The sequence below is a fragment of the Cheilinus undulatus genome, linkage group 15 (assembly GCF_018320785.1).
Source record: "Cheilinus undulatus linkage group 15, ASM1832078v1, whole genome shotgun sequence".
Taxonomy (NCBI): domain Eukaryota; kingdom Metazoa; phylum Chordata; class Actinopteri; order Labriformes; family Labridae; genus Cheilinus; species Cheilinus undulatus.
Window position 1 is genome coordinate 42892342 of NC_054879.1, and position 27664 is coordinate 42920005.

The following is a 27664-nucleotide window of genomic DNA, read 5'->3' on the forward strand; positions in this document are numbered from 1 at the left end:
TAAAAACAAGTGAAACAGAAGGAAAAAAAAGGAGATAGATTTTCTGATTCTAGGGGGGGATTGTGGACAGTCCAGGGGCACATATTTTACTAGAAAAGCCTGAAAAGGTGTATCTTGCTTAATATGTGACCTTTAATACATAAAAGATTGGTGTATATATAGATAAAAATCACACTTAAAGATAGCCACATTTAAAAGATATAATATGAGACAGTTTCCTAAACTGCTAAGTTCTGCTGACTGTTTTTTCCTCTGGGACAAAAACTCATCAATTATATATATATATATATATATATATATATATATATATATATATATATATATACACACCTTTTTGCAAAAATGTGTTTTTTCTGTACTATAAATATTAGTATTACTATTATTTAAATATTTTTTCTTTTCTCTTTCTGTTAATTTACCTGTCTGTCCTTTTGGAGCTGGTAGGGGACTGCAGAATCTTAAAACTTTAGATAATATCTTTTTGTAATTGTGGAAAAACTAGAAATAAAGTTGTGAAAAACTCACCAAAGAATCGAGCTGATCCCTCCGGCAGGCAAACAATCGCCCGTTTATACTGACTGTGGAGAATACTGAAATATCATTGTGCTTGAAGATGACTTTTTCTGTTGAAAAAAAAAAAAAAAAAAAAAAAAAGAAAAAGATTAGAATATTTCACAGCATGTATTTAAAGTAGTATAAATCTAGTTTCTTATTAAAATCACAGCCAGTTTTTTTTAAAGCCAAACCATGATGGCTGACTATCAGCTCATGTGTCAGCCCATTGCATTCCAGCAGGTTGAAGTATCTCATTAAAGAGACCATGAATTTCATACAGAGATGATGAGATCGAGCCAAAGTCTTAAGGCACAGATATCTACGTTGGCTTTTTAAAAAATGTCTTTGCCATGTAATCTAAAGGCATTTTAATTAAAAATAAATGTAAATGTACAGTGTGCCTTGGATTGCTTTGTGAAACACAGTTGCAGTTTTTCTATTTCTTTTTACAATACATTTTTGGATTAAACTCATGTTATTTTCACTCTTGCAACCACCCCTTCACCAGAAGAACTGAGCAAATCAAAGAGCACCTGTATATGAAACAATATAGCCATAGCAGCGTTTCTTCTTTTTGTCTTCGAGCCCACCATATCTATTTCCAAGCAAAATAATCTCTTTAATTCTTGTTTGAGTATCTTTAGCCACAGTTATAGTAATGATGCAATGTTATACAAATTCCCGAGGCACACCTAGACTTTCACTTTCCTCGCCACACTGTTTGAGAACCACTGATCTATATTTTATATATATAAACAATATAAAACAATAAAAAGGACAAAAGAAGACCACGCTGACACTTGTCGGTGTTTCTCACAGTGCTTTAGAGTATTGGTTCTCAACTGGTGGGTCGGGACCCAAAAGTGGGTCCAAACTGGTTTCAGGAAAAATAAGGCTAAATATCTCTGACATTGAAGGCCTAGGCATACATCTATCCACATACTTAATTTTGCAGGAAAATTAGTAAATACTGATTGTTTTCTTGAGATTTTTACTTATTTACCCTGTTACCTTGGATGGAAATATTTTCAAGAAAGTTAGTTTTCATATGATAATTCTTAAATGTCTTGTCACCTTTCAAAAAAACAACCAAAATGTGTTATAATGGTAAAACATAATGAAATAAAATGTTTGCATGCATGTCCTCCCAAAGTGTTAGCCAGTCTCTTTGTTCAGCCTTTTGTTGTGTTCCTTCCAAGGTTTGCATTTTTTGTTAAATTAATTGCATAAAAATCAGAAATTTGGGTCCCTACTTCACACTACAGTAGGTGGTGGGTCCTACGGCTGGACCAGTGGAGAACCACTGCTTTAGACTTAAGGCAGCTGAATTATAAAGACAAACCTGATCCTGGGACTTACCTCATGGTATAGAAAGAAAACCCCCAAATTGATTTAAAATAAAAAGGAAAAGTAAATCGTACTCTCCGTTTGCTCTGCACCTCCCGCTCATGTTCACATAAGAAACTCTTATTATAAGTCCCTCATATTAATTTTCCTGTTCTTTTGGACAGCGTTTAGTTAATGTAAGCTTATGGTTTGTTTAATATGTGCAGCTTTGGTTCACAATATAATTTAGTAACACTATGACATCAGCGTTGATTGATTTGACTCAGAAGCTGTAAAAACAGTCTACAGGTGAAAACTGATTTAAACTTAAATTGTGTTCTGATGTAATTTAGTAAAATAAACTGCTGATGAACAACAGCTCAGTCCCATTTCTTACTTTTACCCAAACCACTTGATTTTGAGAACCCCCTGGCCCTTTGTGATAGAATTACCAGAGGTAATGGAGTAAGCATCCCCTAGAAAATGGGACAACCCTGACATTACAAGAGGGAATTATATATTCAAAAACAAGTGTTTACTTAACTTTTCATATGCATGTTTCATTAGTTTTAGTTTAATTTTTGTTAGAAAAGCCTGAAGTGATTTTTGCATAATATGTCCCCTTTAACCATCAAATGCTTGAATGCTAATACAAATAACTAGGATTGTAGCCCCATGCTTCAGCTCTCCCTGTATACTGTAAGCTGTCTTCGATCATTTGATTAGCGTGTAGCTGCTGCCGCTCTCACCTCCTGCAGAGCTGAGATGGACCAAGAGCAAGTCCTCCGCTGACCCAAGCTTGTCAGCCACGGCACTGATGACCTCCCTGACTGAGGCCACCACAGGGACACGGATTGTTGTGTAGGTGTGGTCGCAGCAGTAGACTTTGAGCAGAACTGTGGGCGTGAAACAGAGCAAATATGGCAGAGTCAGCAGCACGGCTTCAACACGTGATGGAGCAGGGATGGAAAATAACTTGCAACAGGATTAAGTTTTAAATCTAGGGATTGTGGGAGATGTTGGTTGGTACCGACTGAATTAAAACATCTTTCTTCCATATGGTTTTGTTTTCCTATGAAATACAGGATAAGTTTATTTTAATGGAACAACTCCCACTGCTTTATTTCAAGGGTTAACAAGCAAATATGCTTTATGGCTCACATGACTTAAGACACGTCTTGACGAGTGTAATTGTGGTTTATTGTGCAGGCGATGGCATGAGGGATAAGACCATAAATTACTCATTTCCTCTTCAGTGTGAAACACGGAAATCCTTTTAGATAACAAGCTATCTATATAAATGATTTCCTTTTTGGTGAGAATCACTGGATAACATTAACTAATCTGGAGATAGACACCATTAACAAAGGATACTTAATATCACTATCCAATTAACCACAATTTCATGGTCATGATATAAACCCTGACAATGAAATAATTGCAAAAGTCTAAGTTTATTTGAATAAATAAAAACTTCATGCTAGCAAGCAGTGCTTTCTCAGCCAGTATATTTACATCTGAAGCACTGGATGGAGGCTTTGGTATATGGTCCATGCTTTTACACCTTTATGATGCAGTTAGGTGTGGCTTATGCTGGCTAGCTTTCCACAAATGCTGGCTTGATCAATCTCCATTAGCTTTAGCTAAGCTAACATAGCTACACTAAAAACATAAGAAACATTAGGACATAAGCCAATGTAGTAAAGTTAGCTTTAGCTACATAAGCTTTAGCAACATTAGCTTAAGCTACTGTAACTATGTAGATAACATATATACATAGCTTTGCTGCTTTGGGAACTAAGGTTTAACTACATGAGCTATGTAGCTATATTAGCTATGTAGCAATGTTATCACAAAACAGCTAAAGCTAACATAGCTGCATAGATAAAGAATAAGTGTAGCTCACATAGCTCCTTTGTGAGCTAAGCTTTAGCTACATTGGCTACATAGCTATGTTATCTATAGCTAAGTAAACTTTAGCAACCTGAGCTTTAGCAAACATAGCTAAAGTTAACATAGCTGCATAGATTAAGTATAAACGTAGCTTACATAGCTCCTCTGTTAACTAATCTTTAGCTATGCTGGCTACAAAACTATGTTATCTAGAGCTAAGTTAACTTTAGCAACCTGAGCTTTAGAAAACATAGCTAAAGCTAACATAGCTGCATAGATAAAGAATAAGTGTAGCTCACATAGCTCCTTTGTGAGCTAAGCTTTAGCTATGTTAGCTTCATTAGCTATGTTATCTTTTTTTTTTTAAGATTTATTTTGTTTTTTTGTGCCTTTATTTGATAGAGGAGGACAGTGGATGGAGTCGGAAACAAAGACGAGAGAGACATGGGAAAGGGCCACAGGCCGGGTTTGAACCCGGGCCGCACCTTAAACCACCAGGCCATCCGCACCCAATATGCTATCTGTAGCTAAGTTAAGTTTAGCAACATGTGCTTTAGCAAACATATCTAAAGCTAACTTAGCTATGTAGATTATGATATACATAGCTGCTTTGTGAGCTAAAATATCTGCATTTGCTACACAGCTATATTAGCTACACTCAAAATCATGCAAAATTTGAGTGTGGAACTTCGGATACTGCACACCCTCAATGAACACCATATTGGTGACATAGTAGATATGTATGGTTAAGATGCTAACGCACAAGCTAATGTTAGCATACACTAGCTAGCTAGCTAATTTGTAATTAGCAACAGCAGCACAATTCAATCAGGGTAAAGGCATTTAAGGAAAAATAATAAGAACAAGAGACCAACATTAGTTAAACCATTGCAATTTCCTATTGGTCAATATCAACTTGTTGTAATTAGGTGCTCTGTACTGCATTTTAGTAGACTGTTATACAGTATACTTACATCAGATAAGCATACTATAATACAGAAATATGCTATTTGGAACACACTGCTTGCTTGCTACAAAAGTATTGTGCACAATATGAGGAGCAGCAGATAAAAAGAAAAAAACACTGAGTTGTAGCTGATCCATTTTATGTTTTTTGGTCATTCTCTTGCTTCATTTCATTGTCATATTAAAGAAGTTTATCCCACCCTTCTTTTTTTATTATTTATTCAATAATAATCACAAGCAAAAACTCCAAAGTCATATTCATTCTTTAAATTCTGCAAAATGTTTCCAAATAAGTCAATTACAATTGATCATAGTCTCTAACATCAAATTCACAGTCACTTAGGAGCACTAGACTACAATATGTGAATTTAAAAAGAACTGTTTATTCGAACATTATATATAAGGTCAAAGAAATGGATAAAAAAAACTAAGAGGGGTTACAGTCAAAGACAGCAGTGTGGAGCAATAATAAAATGCAGTGATCTGTAGTCCAGGACACTCCTTCTATAACAGACATGTCCAGGCATGTGCTTTACTCACTTTCATCATTACTCCTGATCGGCTGGCGTTTCTGAAGCTTCTCGTCTCCCATACTGAACTGTCGCAGAAGGACTTTGTGCTGTTAATGAAACAGTTTCAGGCATTATAATTTTTCTTCACATATTTATTAAATACAGAAGAAATAAGGGCATCTATTTACCTTTTTCTGTGAGACTCTGGCATCTTCAGAACTAAAACAAGAAAATTCTGCTATTAAAACAAATTCTGCATGTTTGTCTAGCAATCAAAGCAGAAAATCAGAACCAGGATGTTACTTTTGTATGAGGTTCATCATTTTTTAAAATTTAAACTCATCTTTATTTTCCCCAAATACTTACTTTTGCTTTACGATTCTCTCCAGTTCCATCAGTTGATTTCTGAGCACTGGAATCACTTTGGCATCAGTAGATACAGCCAGGAGAAACTCCTACAAAACACGAGTATAGCTCAAGAACATCCAGAGGAAAATAAAATCTGAACAGATGAACAGATGTAAAGTAAAAACAGATGTTTAATTCACCTTATCATTTTTTTCATTTATTTATGCCACAAAAAGAGACATAAATTTAAGAGGTTTTTATTCAATCTTTGCTAACACATGATCTGAAGTGTTTTTCTGCCGTGTGTCTTGTGAGGAGACCTAAAAATTCCCCATGTAGGAACACTGAAGAGTAAAGACACAAGGTTGTAATCCACTTCCGCCCCTTGTGGCCAAAGTGAGAATTACAACAACAAAGATGAGAGCTTTTGCTCTTGCTAGATCTCGTTTTTTAACCTGTTTGGTGAATTATGGAGCCTAGATGTGTTTTCATCCTGCTTGTACTTTTTTTCTTCCGTTATATTGTCAAACTGTGCCAATCCGGTCCACTGACACATTTCAGACAGTCTGAAAAAGAGCAGCAGTGCTCGAAACGTCATTACGTTGGTGAAAAAAAAAAATGTATTTTTGAAATCCTGAAGTGTGCGAGACGTTTTTTGTTCTTTCTTAGTCTCATTTTCGTGCTTAGCACCTGCCCACCTTGGTTGGATGTGCGTGTAGAGTTTTCTCCCATAGTTTTGAGCTCAGACATTAAAAAACAGGTGACAAATCTAAGAGGCAGGTCAAAACAGCATGTGTTAAAAGAGCTTAATGGAGTTTTGGTGCAATTTTTGTTTCCAGGAACACATTCACAACCCTCTGAAAAGGGCTCCATGACCCTCTTTTGGGGTATGCATCCCTAGTGATAACAGTTGCTTCATGTTTCTCATATGTGTAGACTCACCTCTAAGAAGGCCATGGACATGTCCTCCTCCTGCAGGTGATCTCCATGTAATGCAGTCCACTGCATCACCAGGCGAATCACTCTCCGCTTGTTATTGAGCGTGTAGTCAAGTTTCTCTTGTTCAGAGCCCTGTGAGGCCTGAGCATGGTAGGTGCACACCAGTTAAAGATCAAAACAACCAAAGTCAGCGTGTATGTGAACATGCGAGCACTCATGCTGCCATATTCAAAGTGCTCCAGTGAGGCTACGCTTTGCTGATTCCTATGCAAGCTGCTTTTAGCAACCCTCCTCCACCCTAGCTCCTCCTTTATGCTATATCTGACTTGATCAATGTTGTTCTGTTTTCTGCTCTGGGTTTATTTCTGCTTCTCTCTCTGCCTCAAGCTTTCTTTGTGGGCACAGGCAAGGCAGGATTTTGTGCTGTTGAACATTTAACCACTTTTGATACCACGCAGTGAAAGGATATTGGGCGATCAACACTGGACATAATTCGGTGTTTGGGATGAAGACACAGTGCATGAGGACAAAGTCATCTAAGGCTGAATCTGTGACAGAAAACAGGGAGAGGAGGTTTGATTAAAAAACCAGTGAAACCAGCATAAGAACAGATCTAATACTGTCCTCCAGAGCCATCAGGCCCTGATCCATATGGCCCTGTGTCTGTCACCTCTGCAGGCAAAATGAAAACCATATGTATCCACACAAGCGGGAGTAATTAGATCAGTTCTGTGATGTGCGGCTAATTATAGATGAGAACAAATGAGCAGAGCAGAGCAGCAGGCAGAGGAGAGAAATACAGAGAGGATAAATACACTGCTCCGAATGAAACCCTTCACAATAAATGATCATCATATTGATAGATTGTATTACATGGCACTAATCTGGTACACTGGATGTTGCATGCCGAGCAGTACCTGAGTCTGAGAATTGAGAATCCAATCGCATCATTTCAAGGAGGTGCTCCAAAATCTTCTCCGGAGTCCCCGACATCACCTTGTATCTGCAGCAACACAGAATAAAGCACACCCTTCATTAATCAAGAAACCCTGGCTCTTAATCCTTAATGGCACAGCTACGGCCCTCCACTGATTTGTGCTGAACTCGAACTTGTGTATGTGTGTGATTGCTTCATTTGATAACAACCCTTTTTCTACAATCACAGAGTTCTCCGCCGGGTTGAAGATTAAGAAGAGTCTCGGCTGAGAGCCGTCAGAGAAGCAATATAAAAAAAAACTAAAAAATGCAGGGGCATCTTCTCTGTGGAGGAGGATCAACACAATCCAGCATCGGTTGTTTTCATTACTTGATAACAGCATCACAAGAGGGAGCTGCACGAGCCGTGCAGTGTCTTCCCCACTCAGGAGGGAGATGCAGTCCTGACACTCTCATGTGTGAGGAGCAGAGTTGATTAGAGGGTGACCCCGAACAAGTAATTGTGACTTGCCAGGCCTTCGTTTCCCCCCAGGAGCCAGGGCCATCATTACCATTAATGTGTCTCTCTATATTACAGCAGCCGTAGTGCTGTGACAGATGCCTCTATTAAGGAAACTCTTCTCGGCAACAGTAGTGTATAGGATTTCTCGGTGCTCGGCTGCATGAACTGACGGGAAACATTTCCCTCCGTGGTCACACTGAATGATGTAGTCCAGATTTTAAAAGGCAATAGAGAGATTTAAGGACAAGGCTTACATTACACAAATCACAACAACAATAAAGACATTTTAAGACTGATGTGATTTTCTGTTTAAAAGCTCCAAAAACTCTTAAAAGTACATAAAATAACCAGATTATTTCCCAAACATTTCCCTTTGCTATAAGAAGAAGGCATGGTAAATCCTACAAAAAAATACAAACACCCCACAAAAATGGATTTTTAAAAGTTGTTAATTAAAACAATATATTGTCATTTTTAAAAAGAAATTACAATATGCTGAAATTAAGAAAAATACCAGTCCATTCCTGTACAGAATGGTCCACTGCCCCCTATGTGTAACATTATTTTTTTATATCAAATTAAAATGATCATATTTCCTGTTTTACTTGGCATATTGACGTCAAACAAAAACTGAAAGAAAGCTCAAAGATCATGCTTTCCACATGCAAATATGGCTTTATTTTCATGTTGTCATCTGACAAAAGTAGCACATGATGAAACCACGCCGGCGTGATCGTGGACCCCTAAGGGTTAAGCACAACTACACCCCACCTGTAGCTCTTCTTCTCCTCAAATGATGCTGGTTTGGGACAAACGTTGTAGACTGGAGCTTTACAAGATAGATTTGCCTGATTACAGACATGGAGGCTGGCAAATCCATCTGCTTTGCATGGTTAAAGGAATCAGCGATGAGCTGGAATCATACAGCTTAATGCATTACCAAGATGTTAGGATACAGAGAAAAAAAGTTAATGTGCAGCACCGTCTCTTCATGTAGAGACAGATTTATTGTGCAGTAACTTCAGAAATAATTCCTCTGAGTTGACTAACTATGAGTGGTAGCTACAGGTGTGATGCATCATCTCCTCCAGTCGCGGCAGTGTGGACTGGAATGGAGCCGTGAGTTTCAACTTGTCTCGTGAATCTTTGGTCTTGTCTGGGCTTTTAGGACTGGTGACTCTAAATTGCAGTGGGTGTGAATATGAGTGTAACTGCTTGTTTATTTATCCCTCTCAGACATGTGATGGACTGGACACAGTCCAGAGTGTGCCCCACCTCTTGCCCGATGACAGCTGGAACCATCTCCAGCCCTCACAAAATGTTTGAATAAGGCACAGAATGTATTCACACCACAGCCCTGTACTAAACCTTATCTGTGTACAGCCTCTATGTGAAATGTCTTGGAGTGGTATGTGGGTGTATTTACTTGTAGTGGGAGGATGAGACTCCATGGCTGGAGGTTCGGCAGCTGCTCAGACTTTTCTCTAACACCAGAACGTCCTGACCGTGCTCCTTCAGACGGACTGTGTTAGCCTCCACATCCTACACACAAACACAGACACTGAGTAAACATAAGTTCATACTAGTATGGATAGAGACTCATGTGAGTCACTACACTCAAAGCCTGTATGAAGTTCTATCAAAGCTCCTTTAGTTCCCTCCTTCAAAACAAACATAGAACTGTGCTTCATAAACTTAACACACTGTTTTCACCATCACACCTCATTAAGAGGGCTTATCCTGTGAACAGCTAACACACAAATGCAGCAGCTTTAGCAAACATCTGCCATTTAATATTTGCTTGCTTGGAAGTAGTTTACAAAGTTTTCAGAGATAAGAAAAGCTAAAAAGTCATTTTAAATTTGGGGTCAATCCGTGTAAAATGACGCACAGTACACATAAAATATCTAAATAATGAGACCATAAACATTAGAAGTAATAGCTTTAAATATTTAAGTCAGATTCTACATTCAAGGTCTGTAATCGTTGCTATAGTTTCCAAACAAGTGTCTGTCCTTTATACATTATGAACATTTTTCTATCTCAAGCATAAAGTACAAGAAGTTATTAACCTAATATTTCATACTATGTTGTGTGACTAATCTAATGGCTCCAGAGTTCTGGAGTCTCATCCCAGAGCACACATTTAATAACTTTTATAGCTGCAGTGCTGATTTTTTGCCAACAGATGGCACTGTTCTATTCTTTATTTCTCTTGCTGTAGAAGGGGATGATAAACTCACCCTCAGAATCCTGTTAAAGTCCTCCTTATCCACTCTCAGGAAGTGACAGTTGTCTTCTCGCAGCACAATGGAGGCGGCGCGGGGGGCGTCGTTTACAAGAGCAAGCTTTCCAAAGTCATCTCCTTCATGAAGAGTGCACACAACGCCCTGCACAAATCAACCCAGTGATTGATTACAAATGAATCACTACTCATCAGAGAAATATGATCATAAATTATTTAAAGTGGAGGAGTACTTACTTTTCCATAGATGACAACATTGACTGAGCCCTTCAGAATAATGTACCATGATGTGCCCTCCTCCCCCTGAGTGAACACTAGAAAAAAAAGACATCTGATAAAACTTTATGTGTAGGTTTGGTTATTTGAAAAGATCCTAAACTTATTCAACTGCAGATCCTTTTATCATAAAAAAGATGGAAAAATAAAAGTCCTAGACTATACAAAGCATAAAAACTACTTATGAAGGCAAAAAAAGACATCATAAGAAAATATATCCCCTAAAGAGACATGGACATAAAATAAAGGCGAACCTGGGGCAAATACCACCTCTACCTCTTAAAGGTCACATATTATGCAAAATACACTTTTCAGGCTGTTCTAACACAAATATGTGCCACTGGCCTGTCCACAATCCCCCCAAGAATCCGAAAAATCCCTCCTCTCTTTCTAAATCTCTCAGAAAAAGTGTGCTGAAACAAGCCGTTCTCAGATTTTCCCCTCACGATGTCATGTGGGGAGTTAGCCCTGCCCCCAGGTTTGGTTGGCCCTTTGGTTGGAAAAATGGAAAATCTATATATCCTGCCTAAACGACCTTTTTTTGTTTAAACTGGTATTTATTTCACAGATTCCTGTATGAAAAGATGTTTTCCTGTGTTATTAAACAAGAGACACCCAGTGATCTAATGTTACAAATTGAAATTTTTTGCCTTTTTTCTTCTTTTCCGTCTCTTCTTGCTTATATTTTTCTTTTTTTCATCTCTATTCTTTCATGTACCTCATATCATTTAGATCTGATTGGAAATTATGTTCAAAACTTAAAAGAGGGATCGTACTGGAAGTCATTTTTCCAGTCATTGTATTATAGTTTATTATGTGTTTTAAAAAATAATAATTTCTGGTACACATCAGAAAGGAGCCTGGAAGCAAAGAAAAAGTTTCCATTGCTCATAAAAAGGTAATACATGATGCAGATCATTCTTGGTGATCACAATAAAGTGTTGCATGAAATTTTCTTATGAGCATACGGAACTTCCTCCTGCCTAACAGGATAGTCTCTGTTGCACACTCCTGCACAGCTTCATCCTGCCCACGTACCTTTAAAGGCTCTGTAGCCAATAAAAAGGAGAAAAAAAAGAAACAGAGAGAGAAAAAAGAAGGGAGGACAAAACTAAAATAAAAAAAAAACGTAAAATGAGATGGTATAGCACAACTTACACACTGTTCCTGCCTTTGCATGGGATTCAAAGATCAGCACTCCTGCCAGCTCTCTCTTTACCTGTGTGAGCAGAACAGATTTTATTAGAATAAACATTATCACTAATATGTTAAAACTCTAAGTTTAACAAGCAGTGCAAAGGAGTATGAAAATGCTTAGGTGTGACTCATCAGGCTGGGAAACAGACTCTTTCCTAAAAAATAAAAGTGATTTAAATGCAGTTTGTAAATTCTGCCACCAGGGGGCCAAATTCAAGAGGAATGTTCAACAAAATCAGAAACTAACTCTGAGCACTGAGTTGATCTACCCTCAGATGAGAATCTCTGAGTCGACAGTTTCAGAGTTAGGTAAATCAAATGAGTCATTCACTTGGAGTTTAGCGTTGGCAACACGACCATGAAAAGCCATCATCAGTGAAGCCCCGATGCAAGAATTCACCATGGCAACAGGTGGCAACCAAAAGTCCACGTACACAACCCTCTAAAACTAGAAACCATCTGTGCCTATTGACTGTTTTTTAGGTTTGATGTGCAGCCTATTAGGGCCACAAAAAGTGAGATTTAGAGAAAGTCATATTAAAAGATTTTTTCATAAATGTATGAGAATCAAGTCTTACATTCTGAGATTTGAGTCATAGATTTACATATTCACGTAATAAATTAATAAAGTTATCATTTTAGTCGTTGGTTAGATATGGTTTCTTAAAGTGTATATTCAATCTAAATGGGTTTATATTTAGGCTGTTGGATTAAGGTTCATGCCTTATTTGATCTGCACGTGGTTTGACCACGTTTATTAGAATCATGGTTAGACTCCTCGGCTTTGTGTTAATTTAGATTAGGATCACAAGTTGTAAAGCATACAGACAATAGACTTTAACTTAACTTTATTACTGGATAGCCCCTTGAGCTGAACCATCTCGTTTTAGAGGGGGTTCAACACAGAACATAGAAAAACAGCACATTTACATAAACATACATGTAACAAAGGCTCTCAAATACCCACCTCCCCATACATCAATCCCTTTTTCCACTATACCTACATACAAAGACAAAAGAACATTGTGCCTTTTGGTGTGGATTTTAGAAGGAGTCGAGCAAAAGATAAGTTATTATCAGTAAAGAGGACTAAAGCATAGCAATATTGGAAACAGTAATAACAATAGATATGCCAGAGTGACTAGAGATAGTATGATATTATGATAAGAAGACATTTTCATTAGAAGCAGAGACGAGGACTTTTGAGGTAAGTGTATAATGATTTGTTGAGCAGGCTTAGTGAATTAATTGTTCTTATGGCAATGGGTAAGTTATTCCAGTCAAAGGGGGCTTTGAATTTAAATGCTCGTCTACCAATTTCCTTTTTGGTGAAGGGAACGCAGAAGAAAGGTTGTTGGGCTTGTCTATTCAGTATAAACCATTGTAATGAAAGAAATATGATAACCGATAATTAAAATTATTGCCTACTTGATTCTATCTTTAATCATGGAAATTACAACTTTAATACAGCAAATTTACAACTTCGATATTGCTGACAGCTTTTACCTTATAAAATGATGATCTACTCTGAAAGCTTTAGCGAATTACATTTACTTCTAATTGGCACAGATTGTGCTCTTGTGTTATCCTCAGGATAATGTTGGTTTTTACACGTTAATATTCTCTCACCTTTATCCCGTTAAGTTCATTATTTCAGACTCATTAAACTGACATTAACCAACATAAATCCAACTTTACATTGAGTGATCGGGCCCTTCATCTATGCTCATTGACCAAAGAATGTCATGTTTAATAACAAATGTATGTTTTATGTGTCTTTATTTTCATAAAAAACAACGTGGATTTTTATTCAGAATAAATGTGAATAATGCACCTGATACAGACTGAATGAATGAATGAAAAAACACTGAAATGGAACCTAAGTTTAGGCTCTCACAGAAGGAGGAGATAGAGAGAAACTGCAGGTTAATGAAGAAAACCTGCTCCTAAGCCCTGTTAGCTTCACAGACTCAGTTACCATAGTAACTGACTCCTAACTTAAGTTTCCTCAATTTTTGTGAAACAGGCCTGGCTCTGCTCTCATGACTGGGTTTGAGCTTCCTCCTTCCCTGAAACTGAAAGCTGAGGTTACTCATTTAGGGGTTAACAGACTCAAACATTGTCAGTAAACCTGCTTTATGAAACAGACCCGAGGGACTCTCAACCAAAACAATGACACAACATGACGAGTACAGACCAGCACTGCCCAGCTCCATCTCTACTGCTTCTTGTTTTGAGTTGAGGACTCTGTTCAATAAAAACAGTACCTCATAAGGTGTTTCTACTAAACAGAAATTCAGCGTTTTGTTTTCATGCATAAATGTCTCATCATGAGGGAGGAAATGAACTGAAAAAGGCACTTCCTAGTTGCGCTGGAAGCGGTCATGTGCTCTTCCAGCACACAGTACACGTGTATTCTGGAATCACTTCCAGTATGAGCAGAGTGCCTTTTCCCTTCATTTCTCCTTCATTATGAGAAATTTATGAATGAAAACAAAACATTTGTATTCTGTTTAGTAAATATTCCAGAGGTGATGTTTTTTTTAACCCTTTATGATCTACCATAGAACAAGTCTGCCAGAGCATATCTTTACATTTTTACATGCTGTAGCGCCATCTTTATTTTTGTTGTTGAGTATTTGAATTGGCTATACATCAACACAACTCTAAGAACCCAAGTTTTAATTATATGTATGTATTAAGTCCATAGTAACAAATTAAATTGCTCATAAGTGCAAAAAAACACAAAAAAATGAAAAAACATTTGTTTTTTTACACATTTTCCTAAATACAGAGATGACATAGCTGTATCTTTTAAAATTGTGATTGTAAAAAAGTTAGACAAGGTCATTTCAAACCACAAAAAATGTATGTTCATAACTTCATTTTTTAAATACACTCAGCTTTTATCAGTAGTGCAATCAAATTTCTCAGTGTTCAGATACTTTTGAGCATACATGTGTTTGCAGAAGACCATGTTGAAAAGGGTTAAAGGGTTAACAAATCAATCAAACTACAAAGACTAGTATTAAGATGAAGGCTGGAAATGCTGAGTATGTGGCCTCCATAAAAATACATGGAAATTCAGAATATCTCTAAAATGCCACATTTTAAGAAAATGTCTGAGTTACTGTAAGACAGTGTTTCTCAACTGGTAGGTCTGGACCCAAAAGTGTGGGAGAGATATGCCTGGAAAAAAATAGTAATGTAATAATAGTAAGTAATAGAAAAGTCTCCATCTCTTTGTTTCATTAACATCTTTTGCTCCAACTCAAGTCCAAACTCCCCCAATTTTTCATTAAATTACTTTATTATGATTTAAAATTTAAGAAATTTGGGTTGCAATTGTTGTTAAGGTATGGTAAGGGTTCTGACATCAGGAGAGTTGAGAACCACTGCTGTAGGACTCCAATCAAAAAATATATAACATAGGAATGGTAACTTTTTCAATTATTTTGATGTTTAAGTGCAGAAATTATACATACTGTACCTTTAAAGGTAGGTACAGTGCTTGCTGAGCATTTTAACTACTTTTTGATAATGCATGCAGTTTGCAGCAATTCAACAAAACTTGTTTAGTTTTTTTTTTACTTTGATTGATGGCTGGCAGCAAAACATGTACAGGTGGGTGTGCAGCTGCAACATCTTTCCTCCCTATCAACCCCCAGTTCTTAAAATAGCTATGCATGGTTGTTTCTGCAATCATTTTGATGTATGCATGGAGACAACAGGATTGGCTTTGCTATATCGGACACAGACTGGCACTCACAGTGGTGGAAAGGTGAGACAAGGCCTTAATGTGGAGCAGCTCTTCATAAATGATCTCCAAATCATCTGCTGTTCTTTCAGACGGACTGAAAAACAGGAAATATGGAAATGTTAACACTCAACCAGACTTCTGGATCCACTTGATTTAAATTGCTGGAGACATTTTTATTTCTGAGGAGCCGCACTGTTTCCTGAGAATCATCCTCATGTGGGCGTCAGGTCCAATCTGTGACAAGAGGAGCAGGGTGTCCTGCAGCTCCTCCTGGCTCTCTCTCCTCTCCTCCTCATTGGGAAAAGGAGCATCTTCCTGCTCGTCATCCAGGAAACGGTAGAAAAGGTATTTGTCCTGGAAGCTCAGCTCCTGGTCCACTGAATCACAACAACACAACAGGAACAGCAAGGCTAGAACACAGAAATCGCAGCATAGCACTTAAATGGGAACAGACACGGCCGTCACACTGAGTCTCACCGTGGTTGAGGACTCCTTCCTCCAGCAGCACCTGCCACATGCCCACAGCCTGAATACGAGAGTGGATACAGGAGCTCTGCTGCAGCTGCCAGTCTACCAACTCTGTCCCCACACAGCACTGCCTGGGAAAAACACACAAGCCTGTATAAGTCCTCTGCAAAAACGAGCACATGTGATAATGCAATAAAAACATATTTTCATGTAAGAAATGTCCAAAAACCACCTCTTCCAAAAAAAATGACTTAAATTAAAATCCATTTAAATATGAATCATGCAGACCATCAAACATAAACTGTTTGACAACTAATTATGAAACACATCCATCTGGCTGTCCAGGTTAAAAATCCGTCTGACAACCTGAAACATTTCAATGTGACAAATGTGCACAATATAAGAAATCAGGAAGTGTGTCACAAAGTGTGTCCTAGGGCAAGTTTGAATCCACTGCTGTATTACTGGCGTGCATGGAGTGTATGAATGCACATAAATGGGGTTTGCTAACACTGATGGCCAAGTCTCCACAAAAAAACTGCCATCAGTGTATGAATATGAGTGACCTGTGGTCTAAAACCATTTGGAGAAGTTGAACAACTAAAAGTGAGCTTTATAAGCTCAAGTGCATTTACCAGTATGTTTAATTTAGCAGTTAAATGCCTGAAATTTGAAACAAACAAATAGTGTAAGTTGCACTGTTTTCATACCTTTGTACCAATATATAAACTTTCCTTTTAGTGTATTTCTTTGTGTTGTACTGTCCCATACCATATAACCTCTGTTTCAGCCCTTCCCAGAACGAGCTGTTTCTGTGCGTTAAATGTTATTGAGCTGTCTGACTCCGCCCCTGTCCGGAAATGGATGTGGCTTAAAGGATGTGGCTCTCCTGATCAGCTGAGAGGAGGATCAGGAGAGAAGGGCTGAACTTTCTTCCAAGTGGGGAGGGCCAACCGAGCCTAGGGGCGGGGGTCTCTCCCCACATGACATCATGAGGGGGAAATCTGAGAAGGGCTTGTTTCAGCACACATTTTCTGAAAGGTGGAGAAAGAGTGAGGGGGAGGGAATGGATTTTTCTGATTCTTGGGGTGACTGTGGACAGGCCAGGGGCACAAATCTTTGCTAGAAAAAGTGTATTTTGCACGATATGTGACCTTTAATACTGCCTCTAGATCAGTGTTTTTAAAATGGTGTGGCAAGGCACACTGGTGGGCCTTGAGGCAAGTCTTGGTGTTCTGTGGTAATTTATACAACTACACATTAGTACTACAGCTATATAACAACTAAAGATACTGTAACATGTTTTAGAGAGGCTATTTCGTATAGATATGAATATGATGTGCCTTGAGATTGTGGATTGGGTTTAGGTGTTCTTGATAAACGAGTCAGGTATCTAATCTGCAGGCCCAACACAGTCTCAGCAGATAGCTCATCAACATCAATCTAGATCTGCTAGAGTCCCTCTCTTTCCAAATGTTACTTCTTATTGTTGCTAAGTGTTGTGTTCACAGTAGATTAATACTGGCTAAATAATAATTCAAAAGTCCTTTCTAGGCCTGCTCCTTTTGCAAAATGTCTTGAGATTGCTTCTGTTAAAGATTTGGATTGTGAACTGAAATTAACCAAAGTGACACATGCAATCTTTGTCGTACTAACCTGTAAGTCTTTAAATGGTACTTCCTGTCTCTGATCATGTGAGGTGCCCTGGAGAGGATGGCATTACGGAGGATCTTCCCTGCCCTCAGGATCTTCTCTGAAGGGACCTGCACAGTAAAATTCAGCTTAAAACTAAGAAGTTAAAGCACCTTCATGGCTACAAACAAGCCAAGCGTGGCCCCTTCATACACATGCTGATTGAGTCTACTACCTGGGAAATGCATTTAAGGTGGGCTTTGGCTGGACTTTGAATGAATGACTTCTGCAAAATGAAATAAAAGAAATATGAGGAGTTAAAAAAAAACACAGGATGACAATGAGAGGAGACAAACCTTAAAAAAGGGAGGTTGATGTTGCAGAAAATAACAGGGAAACAACATGCATGTATAATACCAAATGCTCTCCCTCTCAGCATATCTGCCGCCGCTTCCTTAAGTTGACATTATGTGTTTGTTAGCTGTCAATTTAAAGATAATTTATGTCTTATATTGATTTTCTCTAAAAATAACAGTGTGTTATCGGGGTTTTCACTCATGGTTAAATGGGACACACATGTTGTGCATTACTCTTCGCAAGTGAAGTGTTTTTTTCCTGTTGGGACCGTGGTTCAGGCTGCTGGGCTGTGACATTTAAAATGCATTGTGCACACTTAAGGGAGCAGCAGCATGCATTTATGTGAAGGCTTTAAAGTTCATTATTTATTCACAGGAAAATTAGCCCGCTCAGCACCCATTTTTCCACACAGCCCAAGCGGGCTTTCCTCCTTATTATTTATATATGTTAAAGCAAGTAAAAGTTATGTTTTGTTTATGTAAGGAGGAGGTAGTGGCTTTCTTTTCTTACATAACAGAACAATCTCATATAAACTGAAACAAAGCGCCAGGCACCATAAATCTGCTAGAGAGCAGCGTTATCAAACCAGAGGTCAGGAAATGGCGACAGCAGGAGAAAGGTGGGACAGGAACTGTTACGGATAGAGACAAAATCTCTGCTCATGTTGTTTATATTTAGACAGAGCTTTAAACAAACTTCACATTCCTAACTCATTTCCATCCTCTGCTGGAAGATGTGCGTAACAGTTGAGGATGCTGTCACGTCAGGAAATAGAAGCTCAGAATGACTTACAGTGACACTCTTCTGGACAGGAACCAGGCCAATAAACCAGCATTGTCCTACTCAAACAGCCTCTCCCACTCTTTCATAACTCATGTAAACATTAAATCATATAAATATTCCATGAGTGTAAAGCAGCCTTACCTTATTCTGGTGTTTGGAGCCTGTAACATATGAGTTGTTGCTTATGTTCTCTTTGTCTGGCATTCCTGAGGACAGTAAACAAAAAGGGTATTTACAATAACTGATCTGTCAAACAGAGATAACACAAAAAAGAGTCTTTACTCAAAAACATCACATATGGACCTACCTTCCTCACCTTGGAAGGGTGAAGGGTGTAAAATCTGACTGAAACTACACTGCAAAACATGCAGCTAAAGCTGTGTTTGCACTAACATGTCTGGTTCAGTTCAGGTTGGTAAAGTACATTCAGATTGACATTTTCATTTCCACCCCTAAAGCAGTGATCATCAACTCCATGATCAAACTCAGAACATGTGCAGAGGAAAAATACTTTGGGGTATTTTGGGTGTTCCTTTTTTTGTCACAAAGTCTTTACAGCTATCAACAAACTCAAAAAACTGACATAGTTTCATCAGGAATGACTTTATGATACATTCATTTTTCAGAGATCCCCCTTTCAGTTGTAAGTAGCATTTATGATTCATATAAACATGCATTAATCAGTCCATTCATGGTAAAAACTCACATTTTCGGTGGAAACTTTCGGCTTCAGGCGTTTTGGGTGTGCGATTTTCAAGTTTGGGTTTGCACTCATTACAGCATATTAGTATCAAACGCATCAACAGACCACATGACAGCCATAGCAATATTCGGCTAAAATATCTCAGACACCCCCTTGTGGCTGGCTGTGATATGAGGACAGATCTCGAAGTTAGAGCCTAAAAATTACAAACATATGAAAGAAATTAAAACATAACAAAATTATGTTAATTAGACCATTTTAGAAATTTCTTTAGATTATGTGTGAGTTTGGCATCCAGAGTGCTTGTTTAGGGAAAAACTAGCCCTTGTACAAATGTAGGCCCCTAAAGGGTGGAGCCAGTCTCCCATGTTGTCTACAGCTGAACAATATGGGAAGATAATCTAACTGCATTGTTTTTCTTCCAATACAGCAATTTATTTTTCTTTATGTGTTTTTAAACAAACAAAGGCAATACATCATTGCTTGTAATATAATATGATGATTATGATATCAACTGAAGGAAATGATTGTTTTCCTGTGACTCATTTCTATAAAGGAAAACACAAAAATAAGAAAAGAAGGGGTTTTTATTCTAACTGTTCCAATAAAATTAAACTTGAATATTTGTATGATGTGCAGGGCATAAAATTTCTCCTGCAAAAAAATATTTTGAACTGGTACCTTGACAAACATTTCATGCTTAAGAAAAATAGCATGTTATGCGATTGGAAAAGTGCGCTAAACCATTATTTATTTGTGGTTCATTTTAATCACTTTTCCCCACTCTTATCCATCCATTATTGCCACATCTTTTTGGCACTTTTAACCCATTTTTGTTTCTTTTCAACAATTTCTGCCGCGTTTTTTTTTTTGCTACTCTTTTATCAATTTTTACCACTTTAATCATGTTTTCGCCCTTTTTTTTCCTTTTTGCTTACTTTAGCTGCCTTATGCAATTTTTTTGCCCATTTTTGCCACTTTTTGACTATCTTGCTAATTTTAGCCCAATTTTGTGACTTTTTTTTACTTTACTTGCCATGATTATCCTGTTTTTGCCCTTTACCACATATTTTTGTCACTTTTTGTTCCACTTCCATGCCATTTTTTATGCCCATTCATGAGCCATCTTCTTGCATCTTTTTGTCTACTTCAGCTGCCTTTTTGCATTTTTTGGCAGTATTAGCCACCTTTTGCCCATTTTTGCCCATTTTTGGCCACTCTTTTATCAATTTTTTTGCTACTTTCATCCCGTTTTGACTCTTTTTTGATTTCTAAAGAGTTTAATGTGACAAATGCACGATGCTAAGAAAGTGTTCTCATGCAAGAAAAGGATTCTCTGTGGATCCCCCATTTAAGACGTTAGAAAGACTATTGCTAATTTAAATGACACATCATGTGAGCTTATATTTTATATTTCATTCCCACTTGAATGGTTTGTTCCTTCTGCATGTAAAATCAGACAAATGTTCTTCTATTTCAGACTCCAGTTTAAGACTTATTCCTGACTGGATCAGCTGATTCTAGAACTTGTTTATTTGGAAAACTTATCTCCTTTTTGTAACTTAATTATTATTATTCTTTGGGGTTTTGGATTTTAATGTAAGATGCAGTAAGTAATGTAATTCTACTGTTTCTTTTCCAGACAGGCAGGGTGTGGTTATGGCTCACTTTTCTGAGCTTTGACTTTGTCCTGTTCCTCCCAGGACAAACAACATAATCAGTCAAAGCTGCCCGGTCACAACTGTATCTGCAGGAAAAACCTGAGCTATTCTTAGAGGTGCCTCTTGGACTGCTGATACCACAAAAACTGATTCCACACAATACACACAAATCTGAAGCATGTTGAAAATGTAACATTATCCTGATACATAGAGAAATGTAACTAATCTGGATGTGTTTATGTTGCTCATCCTTTGTTTCAAGTTCCTGCTTATTTTTTAATAAGTTGTATGCTGTGAAGTTTCAAAAAAGGTCATGTGAGAATTTAAACCAAAACACTGAAAAAACAAAGTCATGTAGGGAAATATCCTTTATACAAACATACTGTTTAAACAGTAAAATAAATGAGCACTTCTCTGATTAGAAACTTTTGTTATATTGTAGTTAAGCTGAACACATACTTTTAATAAGGTCCAACCTCAGCCTGACCTACAACATTAGTCTGAAGTTTAAAAGACTTTATAAAATAATCACTGTTTAGCTTCCATCTTCATCAGCTCACAGTTGTTGTGTCTGTTTGGTGGTGAGCAGTTAGAGCCAGGTCCATCCACAGAATGGGCCCTGCACAGTTTTGATTTATCTGTGATATGAATGTGTGTGTGTTGGATCAGTAGCATTGGTGCTAGCATCCTGGCTAACAGTTCCCTCATTTTAGAGCTGAAAAGAGTGTCGAGTGGGTTCTGATGTTGGAATTATTTATTTGTAGTAACCACTTTCCCCACTCTTATCCATCCATTATTGACACATCTTTTTGACACTTTTATCCCATTTTGCCCTTTTTGAACAATTTCTGTAACTTTTTTAACCACTTTTTGCTCATATTTGATTTTTTTTGGCCAATTTCTACAACATCTACTAGCAACTTCATGTCTAGTTTAGTTGCCTTTTGCCATTTTTTGCCCATTTTGCTACTTTCAGACTATTTAAGCCAATTTTTGCCACTTTTAGCCCAATTTTGGCACTTTCTTTAACTTTATTTGCCATGTTTATCCTGTTTTTGCCCTTTACCACACATTTCTGGCACTTTTTGTACCACTTTCATACCCTCATTTATGCCCATTCATGAGCCATCTTCTTGCATCTTTTTGCCTACTTCAGCTGCCTTTTTGCATTTTTGGCAGTATTTGCCACCTTTGCCCATTTTTGCCACCTTTTGCCCATTTTTTTGGCCACTGTTTTATCATTTTTTTTCTACATTTATCACCTTTTTAGCCTATTTAAAAAAACACTTTTGCCCCTTTTTATTGCCCATTTCTGGAAAATCTATTTGCAACTTTAGCTGCCCATTTTTTATGCCTGTTTTTGCATCTTTTTGTCTGGTTTTGCCACTTTTTGCTGTTTTAGCCCACTTTTTTTACTTTCTCTGCCACACTGATCCCAGTTTGACCGTTTTTCACTCTTTTTGTCAATTTTTCAGCACTTTTATGCCCATTTATGCAACATCTTTTTCCCTACTTTTGCCGTCTCTTGTCCATTTTTCAGGCCAATTTTTAATCACATTTTTTTGCTACTTTTATCACATTTTACCCTTTTTAACCACTTTTTTCCCCTTTTTATTTCCCATTTCTGGAACATCTTTTTGCAATCTTTTTTCTACTATAGCTGGTTTTTTGTCACTTTGTGACTTTTTTTTTCTGCCAGTTTCCACATTTTTTTCCCTTTTTGCCAATTTATCCCTTTTATGCCACTTTTGACACTTTCTGACCATTTTTGCAACTCTTAACCAATTTTTGCATCTTGCCTATTTTTGCCACTTTTTTACGCCTTACCCCATTTTACCTTTTTTGTCTGTTTTCACCCATATTTGCCACTTTTTACCATTTTAATTCTTTTTTTTTTACTATTTTAACCATTTCTTGCCACTTTTTACCAATTTGTGCCTCTTTTTACAACCACTCAATAATTCACTATCAGCTTCTTCTGTTTTATTTTCTGCCATCCTGATATTTGTGCACATTATGGCCTAGCTATAAAGTCTGACATTACTTTCCTAATAGTTCAGTTGTTAACATCACTAATAAAAGAAATTAAATATAGTTATGACCTGTCATAACTAAAGCTCTCCCCTTTATCCCCCTTATGGGCGGCTTTGGTTAGAGGACCATGGGGTTTTTGTTTTTTGCTCAACTTTTCAACTATGAACACCACTAGAACACACTAACTGTAAAGCTGAATGATACACAGGAAACCAGTGCACTGGAATTCAAGATAAAGCTGTGCAAAAAAGCAGTAAAATCAGTTGATCATTCAACATAAATGTGTGATCAAGAGTCCTCTCACACTGGTATTTGTCAAATATAAATGTATGTATCTATAGCAGTTATATGGTTAATGGATTTCTGAGTAAATGTGAGTTGTTATGAATTTGTCCTTGTCACAGTTTTCCTGATATAGATCTGATGTCCATCAGTGAAGCAGCAGCAGTCATAAAGAGGTTATGAAGCGAGGCTGCAGGATAGCTATCTGAATGTTACTTAAGAGCTGGTAAATCTGTGTACATACAAAAATACAAACTATGTACTCAGATCATTCTCTGTGTTTAATGTGGCATCAAGTCTAGTAAGGAGAGTGTGAAATCATGCAGTCTGGGCACAGCCTTAGACAGCCTTGCATTCTACACTGTACTATGGGTCTGTTCAGACTCTGTGCTCGTTTGTTTGCTGTTAGAAGTTATCAAAGCTGTTTATTTGTGGTGCTCATATGCAGCTCCATGTGACATTATGCCACTCATTCAAATGTCACATCCATTTAATCACATTGGTTCAGCATCTCTGACAGCCTTCAGCATGTCAGAGATGAATTTAAGATAAACATATGCTGGAGAAAGATCATGCTGTGTTTCAGCGCCAGAGCTGACAGCAGCGTGTTTCATTTTACAGTAAAGACAAAGAGAGGAACATGTTCGCACTCAGGTAGTGAGTGCATGAATGGTGCGATTGAAAATATTCTGACTAAAAGCTCCACCTGTGCTGCAACAGTGCAGTTATTGTACTGAAGAAAATGTTTCAAACATGTTTAATTCATCTGACAACAGCGAGAATGACTGAGCCCTTGTAGATGTAATGTACAGCTGAAAGCATCAGCCTCCAGCTACTTCATGCTTGTGTGATTTCAGTCTTGGTGAATTCATGCATAGGAGGCGTACTGTAAATCCCTAATGCACTGTACTGTACACTGCACATGTAAGAGGTCTGTTCATACAGTGCTGCACGGAACACTGATGAATACTAAATCAGACAAGTTTTTTTTTTTTTTCAAATGTTCAAGACCCTGATACTTTATCAGTAATTGTCAATGATATTTATTAAATAGGCTCAACGTTTTTTGGACTTTTCGAACGGACTACTTCTCTCTCTCTCTCTCTGTGCTTGGTCAGGCAGAGAGGGCCGTCCATGTCCGTCTGACTGGAAACACTACCGTTACATTGCTTCCCCATGTACCTTGTCAATAGTTACTCCCTCTGACCCGAGACAGTCAAGGTGATAATCAAGAGAGAAAGATCAATGATAACTCAAGCAAAGTTGGTGAAAAAGTTAGACCTAAAAGAAGTGGAAAGCTTTAGAAGCTTGTACGACCTAATGTGCAAATTGATTTCATTATTACAAACTTGCAGCTCAAAGTAAACGCACAAGGTGAAGACGACACAGGTCATGTATAGGCCTGTCAGTTTTGATCTACAGTACCAGTTGAATTTAATTTCTTATTATTTGCAGATTTTAATAATAATAATAATAATGATAATAATAATAATAATATCTTGAATTTATATAGCGCCTTTCAAGAAACCCAAGGACGCTTTACAGGAGCACATAGACATGGACAAACTATGTGAGGGGTAGGATGAGTGTAAGGGGTGGTTTAGTGAAGACTGTAGGCTGTGGTGAACAGGTGGTGCTTGAGACGTTTTTTGAAAATGTCCAGAGATGGAGCGCTACGAATGTCTGCAAGAAGAGTGTTCCAGAGGGTGGGAGCTGCAGCACTGAAGGCTCTGTCTCCATAGGTTCGGAGTTTGGTTTTGGGCATGGAAAGTAGGCCGGTCTCTGAAGATCGAAGGTTGCGGGATGGTGTGTATGGATGGAGGAGATCAGAAAGGTACTGGGGAGCCAGAGCATGGAGAGATTTGTATGTGAGGAGGAGGACTTTGTAGTTGATACGGGACTTGATAGGGAGCCAGTGGAGGTGGATGAGGGTCGGAGTGATGTGTTGCCAGGGTCTAGTGCGGGTGAGAACTCTAGCTGCAGAGTTTTGGACGTACTGAAGCCTGTCCAGGGTTTTGCTGGGAACTCCAGACAGGATTCCATTACAGTAGTCCAGGCGGGAGGTTATGAAAGCATGAATGAGTGTTTCAGCCACAGAATCAGTTAGGTCAAGGAGAATGAGGAGGCTGATGTGTCCAGAATCTGCAGCTGTGAGGAGGTCATTTTAAATAATATTCAAATATTTATGCACACATAATATTATCTTAATCAATATACATACAAAACATTCAGTTTCCAGTGCCTCAATTACCATGTAGTTACACATTTGTCCACTAGGTGGTCTTCCATCAATACTTCACAGATTGCAATGAAGAAAAAATGATTGGTTCAAATACAGCCAGCTACATCAGAGGTCTTTCACTGATATTTTAGCACCTTTGGTCAACAATGAAAACGTTCCAAAGGGTTAGAAATTAAATGTCACACAAAAATAAAATAAATTGCGCCACTTACAGCAGTAAGAACATGAAAGACATTAGAAAACAGAAAACGTTTCAAACAGTATTGGTAATATTCCCAAAAACACAAAGCCACACACGTTCTGTAGATCCAGAGCAGAGGGTGTTTTGTTAACTATAATCTCAGCCAGGCCTGGGCAATTAATCGCAAATAAGATTAAATTGCAATATGGCCTGCTGCAATTTTCAAATCGCAGAAGTTGCAATATTTTTCTAACCTGAAATTTGTGTCAAAATACAACTTTAAACCTTTTTTTGAAGCAGACACATTATGAATTACATGTCATGCTTAATTTTTGTATGTTTTCCTAATTATATATGAGAATGACATAAAAATTAATCACTCCCTTCAATGCAACAATTCATATCCAATTTGCTATACGAGTCAAAATCATCACAATTACATATTGTTTTCAAAATACTGAATAATTTAGTCTAATATTGTGTTGGTTACAATATGAAATAAATTATTGCTTGTATTTGCTGGAAAACACATAAGATGAGGAACTTAAGGAATAACCGCACATCAAATCGCAATATTGGGGAAAAATATCGCAATAAGATTATTTTCCCATATTGTTCAGCCCTAATCCCAGCTGTGGAGAGAACTCTGACAGAGGTACCCAGGATGCACAGCTGGAATAGGAGGGGCTACTTGGATGGGGACAGCACTTGAACCGCTATCTTGGACAGCATGGTTTCACTCTCGTACATCACTCTCAGGAATGCATCATCCTGAGTATCCCTGTTGTTGCGCCTCCTTCCTCCTCGAATACTGAGTTTAGCTTTCGTATATTCATGAGTTTGTAATATTCAAATTATATTCAATGCCTGAAATTTGTTCCAACAGCAATTATGAGCTAGCAGAACCAAATATGCAACACATGACACAACATAAAGTGTGCAAACCACCATCCAAGATTATGAGTCAAATCAGTGAACTGTATGGTGTTATAGCCTGTAACAACTTTGAAGTATACAATAAGCTACAAATAAGCTCTTATCAAATAATAGCAGTGTAACAAAAATTAAACGTGAATTATCGCCCCTCTGTAGCAGCTGCAGCCCCTCAACCAGTGGGAGGAGCCACCACCATTACCATGAGAGCGGCAGGTAGAATTCAGTCAATTAAAAAGAGAGTCCAGCATTTAGTGCCTGTTCTAAATAAAAGATACCCAGACAACAACCCTAAAGATTCATGGACATGTACATAAAACTAACCCGACTTTAAAATGGTTGGAAAAAGTTTATTATGAAAAGAAGATTTTTAAAGCTGCAAAAGACTTGTGCAACTGTAAAACCTGTAAAAATAAGTGGCAATGAAACAGTCAAAATTATGAAATAAAAATGAAGGGTTTTATTGTTCTTTTACAGTGGGAACCGGCTTTTATAGACCAGAGAAAATATTTTTTAAACTTGAATTTTGTGTCAGCACCAGTCCCAGTAATGAGCTCAAAGCAAATGATCCTGTCAGTAACACACCAGGCCCAGGCTAGCTGTTGTCCTATAGCACTTAGCACTTCAGGACTAGGGCTTCCGCTTCCGATACCAGTATCGTAAATACGTCCGATACCGCTTGAAATGCAGGTACTGGTATCAACAAGTACACAAGTTTATGCACCAATCCGATACTGTTTGGTTTAGCTGTATATTTTGCTTTGTTTAGCCATGTTAAATGTAAGCTGGAAATCAATTCTTCTTCACTGAAAAACCAAAGGAGCAACTGCAGCAGCAGAGAATGGTGTCTGCGTGACATTTTTTCTCTGAATGTGATTGTTAAAATGCCTTCCAGACCGGTGCTGTCGTACACGACATGGAGCGACACAGTTC

At 37.8% G+C, this 27664-nt stretch overlaps 1 protein-coding gene across 5 annotated transcripts in view; it reads right to left on the reverse strand.

The window, feature by feature from the left end:
* Positions 1-27664, reverse strand: part of rapgef4a (Rap guanine nucleotide exchange factor 4a) — a 60005-nt gene that overhangs the window by 2993 nt on the left and 29348 nt on the right. For 4 of the 5 annotated variants that reach the window (XR_005992984.1, XM_041806928.1, XM_041806931.1 and 1 more), the window contains 18 exons: positions 18837-18901; positions 17791-17841; positions 17580-17686; positions 15933-16054; positions 15649-15832; positions 15465-15549; positions 11657-11717; positions 10460-10536; positions 10221-10367; positions 9404-9519; positions 7457-7542; positions 7009-7087; positions 6543-6693; positions 5619-5707; positions 5441-5471; positions 5281-5359; positions 2631-2777; positions 526-623 (listed from right to left, as the gene is read on the reverse strand). Coding sequence is in view for 4 of the 5 variants with exons in the window: in XM_041806928.1 (XP_041662862.1) it covers positions 526-623; positions 2631-2777; positions 5281-5359; positions 5441-5471; positions 5619-5707; positions 6543-6693; positions 7009-7087; positions 7457-7542; positions 9404-9519; positions 10221-10367; positions 10460-10536; positions 11657-11717; positions 15465-15549; positions 15649-15832; positions 15933-16054; positions 17580-17686; positions 17791-17841; positions 18837-18901 (1775 nt within the window). In the remaining variant the exon portion in view is untranslated. The remainder of the gene's footprint in view (positions 1-525; positions 624-2630; positions 2778-5280; positions 5360-5440; positions 5472-5618; positions 5708-6542; positions 6694-7008; positions 7088-7456; positions 7543-9403; positions 9520-10220; positions 10368-10459; positions 10537-11656; positions 11718-15464; positions 15550-15648; positions 15833-15932; positions 16055-17579; positions 17687-17790; positions 17842-18836; positions 18902-27664) is intronic. The other variant, XM_041806929.1, reaches the window with a different exon arrangement.